At 63.0% G+C, this 4,332-nt stretch overlaps 1 protein-coding gene across 1 annotated transcript in view; it reads left to right on the top strand.

Annotated features, from left to right (window-relative positions):
• Positions 1-3,705: 3,705 nt before the first annotated feature.
• The window catches only part of VOLCADRAFT_107870 (uncharacterized protein), a gene marked incomplete at its 5' end in the record, with an annotated part of 2,136 nt that continues 1,509 nt past the window's right edge, over positions 3,706-4,332 (top strand). The window contains one exon of the mRNA XM_002957881.1: positions 3,706-3,810. Coding sequence (XP_002957927.1) covers positions 3,706-3,810 — 105 coding nt within the window. The remainder of the gene's footprint in view (positions 3,811-4,332) is intronic.

The following is a 4,332-nucleotide window of genomic DNA, read 5'->3' as shown; positions in this document are numbered from 1 at the left end:
AGACACCGGGACGAGAAACCCAAACGCGTTCGTTACAGTACGACTAACAAGAACAAGGCACCGGGGACGTGGACATATGGTTGGGGAGAAAAGACGCCCAGCCTGCCTGCCAGAGCGCGCATGCTACTTCGTGCGGCCCTTCCGGGCTACTGTGCTCTTCCGCATTGGTAACAAGTAGGCAGCCGACGGCCTCGCTTGGGTTACTTTGGCCCCACACCTAACCCAGCGAAGCATTCCCCCACCCACCCAGTCGCGTCACATTCGCTCCACCACTGTCCGCCTCACAGCTACGGACCGGCGAATGTAGACCAGCACTGCATCGGACCTCCACCACCCGTGCGCCTTAATCTCCTCAAGACCCACCCCAGCATTGGCAGCCGCGGGGTCCCGTCCTTGCGCAAGCTGTGGGCCGATATCCTAGCGAGATCTAGCCTCAGCTCCGGCTCGTATCCCTGCAATTCTCCCAGCAATACATGCAGCCTGTCAGTGAAATCCCCGCGCCGCCAAGCCGAGCCCCGCTTGCCCGGCCAAGTGATTCCCCGTACGAAGAGTGGGGAGTGAACTCAGGCCGTTCTCACGCACTCCAGGTGCCGCTGCACTATGCGAGCGATGGGGATGCCGCTCTGGGTGAGCGCTGCAAGGCACACCAACGCCCCCATGCCCTTCTGGTCTGTCTTGCTACGTACGATCTGCAGCCCCACACCCCCTCCCGGCAACTCCTCAACGCAGCCCACCTTCAGGGCCGCCAACTCGCTCCTCCAGAGCATCTTGAAAAACCCAAGACCAGCCAGCAGGCGTCCTGGGTGAACTCCATTGCCCTCCGTGGCTCCGCATTTGCCCTGCACCGTAGCTACGCCACGAGCAGCTTCAGCACCTCCAGGGGCAGGGGTGTCTTCGTCTTGGTCGATGCCGACTCCAGCCTCGCAGCAACGCTTGGCCCAGGGTTCGCTTGACCAGCGGGTCGCGGCTGATATATGCCTCTGGCGAGACTCCCATGAACCGCTGCCAGTCCGCCAGGGTGCTCAGCGTGCCGATGACGGTGGAGGCCGTGTACCGGCCAACTGCATGCGCTATGAACAGACAGACCAGGTCCCCATTGAGGTCAGACCCACGCTGGCGGGGCAGGGCGTCCGCCTCCGGCACCCCTGCGACCTCCGTGCAGAAGTGTACAAAGTGTCGCCACCCTGACTCATAGGTGACGGATGAGCTGTCTGCAACCGCGCTGCCGTGTAATGCCACAGTCAGCTGTGCCAGTTCCTCCGAACACTCCCATGGGCCACTGATCCGATACCCGCCGCTGCAAGCAAGCAAGTGGTGCAGCGGTACCAACCGCCGGGGTAGGCTCCTGGGGTGATTCCGAGGCACCGATGATGCGCCGAGCAGGGGCAGGCCTCACAGCGCAGATCCCCAGCTCCGCAGCAACGCCCGCAGACGGAGCAGCTTCCCTCCTCCCGGTGACAGCCTGCCGGCACTGGCCAACGGGGTGCGGGGGGAATCTAGTTGAGCCTGAGCACAATCAAGTCGTACTTGCTGGGTGCGGCTTCGGCAACCCACGGGAAAAGGCAGTGCCGTCGGCCCTTGGGCAGGACGGTCGATACCACAAATGGGGTTGCCCCTTGCCCGGTGCCCACAACGAAGCATCGAAACCACGAGCGCTCTGGCCAGTTTGGCATGACGACAGTCACACGTGTGCTCCAGTTGAGCTTCACAGCCGCCAAGATTTCGAGCAGCACCTCCCCGACCAAATCCTTGGGCGGGAAGGCCCACAGGACGTTGCCAGCGAGGGTCGCTGCCTGACCCAGCACCGACTTATCCGGGCTGAAGAAGGTGGTGCAGCCCGGCTGTGCGTTGATACCCAGCACGTCGCAGCAACAGTCCACCATGGGAGCATACGGCCCGAACCTGACCAGGGAGCGGAACATGCGAGGTTTGAGGCGCAGATTCTGGCTGGGGCCAACTCCAGATTGCGGCTGAGCCGGTCCGCCCTGACATTAAGCTCCCCGGCGATATGCTCCGCCCGCACTTTGAACTGATACTGCACCGCCAGCAGCGCCAGCTGTCGGCTGATGGCCCGGCCGTCTGGGATGCGTGTGGAACCGTGGTTGATGGCCGCTACCGCCTGGGTGTTGTCGCACCGGACCAGCACCCGGCGCCCCGCCAACCGTGGCGCCCAGGACTGAAGCGCCCGCAGGACCGCTGAGAGCTCCAGCCAACCGATGTGCAGTCGCCGCTCCCCTTCGGACCAGTGGCCTTGCACCTCGGCCCGGTCCCAGGCCGCCCCGAAGCCCGCGCCACTCGCATCTGTGAAGATGGTGGCGCCCTCCTCCCTCAAGAATTCCCCCCTCGCCAAGTCCAGATTGGCCATAACACAACGCTTGACACCGTCCCAGACAGAGGAGTCCGGGCGGAGCACGTTCTGCCAGAAGCGCAGGTCGTCAAGTGCCCCCTCGGGAAGGGCGACGGATGACGGCGGGGGGTATTGAAGGGTGCAGAGAGCGTCGTACATGCCCTGAAGGAATGTGTAGCCCCATCTGCACGTGCGCGCCAAAAACGTGAGGCGGCCGGCAAGTGCCTGAAGGTCTCCTCTGCGGACGGGCCCTGTGGCGGCCGCCTCTAGGATGGCGGTGACGTCGCTGGCATATCGCTGCCGTTAATCGGGGGCCATACGCATCTCCATGCGGATGGTGTCGAAGAGCATACCCAGGAACTCCAGCTGCTGCAAGGGGGCGTCGCGCCCCCGGTCCTTGCTGGCCTTCCACTCGAGGCCCAACTCAGCGCCGATGTCGTCGAGGACCTGAAAGGCGCCCTGGATGTCCGCGTGCGAGTGACCCATGATCATGAAGTCATCCACGTAGACGAAGATGCGCACCTGCAGGCCCCGGCGGTCGCACTCTTGCTGAAAATGCTGGCGGGCGGTAAGCTCCACGAAGATCGCTGGGCTTTGACTGGCGCCGAAGGGAAGGGCGACCCATCACTGCAGCGCGCCGGTGCAGGGGTGCCGAAAGGCCATGAATCGGCGCGCCTCTGGCGCCAGCTTGACGTGGTGGAAACCGCTCGCCAGGTCGCGCTTCCCAAGGAAGCCGTTGGCTGGCAGTTGTTCGAGAAGTGTGGCGAGATCGGGGAGCGGGCAGGGGAGCTTGGTCATGCACTCGTTGACCCCAGACCGAGAGGGGTCGGTTATGGGACGGATGGAGCGATCAGGCTTGAGGACGACGTGCAGGGGGTTGACGACGGCAGCAACGTCGGTCTCGGAGCCATGCACGCTGGGGTCATATTGCTCGGTGACGCCGGAAGCCAGGAGGTCATCGAAGTGCTGGCTCATGTCGGCGAGGTGTGGGAGGATAGAGGGATAGTTGTGGAGGTGGTGGGACGGGTTAGGCTCCGCATGGAATGCCCAGACGGCCGTGTTGCGGGATGCTGGCGTATCCACTCCATACCGCAGCCATGCCTCGGTGATGAGCTTGCTGCCCGCGTGCCCGAACCAAGGGCGCCCCGGGGCTGGAGGGAGCGGTTCGGGGATTATGGCCGCCCCGCCCGTAAAGCTCAACCCCACTGCCGGCACCAGCACCACCACCGCCGCCGCCGGCGATCCGGCACCCCCCCTCCTGCCCGCCGCCTTGCCACCCGACGTCAGAGAGTAAGTGGCGGCGGCGGCGGCAGCAGCCAGTTGCTCGTCCAGCTCTACTCGTACAAAGCCATCCAGCAATGGCGACCTTGGTGCCGCCTCCGCCGCCGACAGTTTTACTTCCGGCTCTCCGGCGGCCGCCTTGCCCGTTGGCTGAGATGGTGGCGGTGGTGGCGGCGGCACCGGTGAAGGGAACACCGGGTCAACCACCTTCTGTACGACCTCCTCTATCAGGCGAGGTAGCAGATCGCTCAGATAGGCACCCGCACGGAAGAGAGCTGGGGAGGTGTTCACCTGCCACACCGCTACTTCTGGCGTATCAGCCTATCTATCCTCCGGATCAGCTTCGCGCGCGCGTTGTTTATCATCCCCCCGCACTTTCCAATAATCAATCTTCCTTAGAGCCCGGTAAGCTTAGTCTATGTAGCGCGAGACTCATAGACGTGTAGTCGTGGATTCGAGTCCCATACTCGGTGTTGATAAAGAATGTATTATGAAATGTAAGCTTACTAGTTGAAATCGACGAGTATGGCCGCGAATGCTGCCAAGTGCGAGGTCCTTCACTTTTGGGGGCACTACACGTGAGCGAAAGCGGCTTATGGAAGCTGAGTATCGGTTAGGTGGGGTGACACACACACACACACACACACACACACACACACACACACACACACACACACACACACACACACACACACACACACACA

The sequence above is a fragment of the Volvox carteri genome (genome assembly GCF_000143455.1).
Source record: "Volvox carteri f. nagariensis unplaced genomic scaffold VOLCAscaffold_81, whole genome shotgun sequence".
NCBI lineage: Eukaryota > Viridiplantae > Chlorophyta > Chlorophyceae > Chlamydomonadales > Volvocaceae > Volvox > Volvox carteri.
Note: the sequence above shows the minus strand (reverse complement) of the source record. Positions and strands in the feature narration are given on the sequence as shown.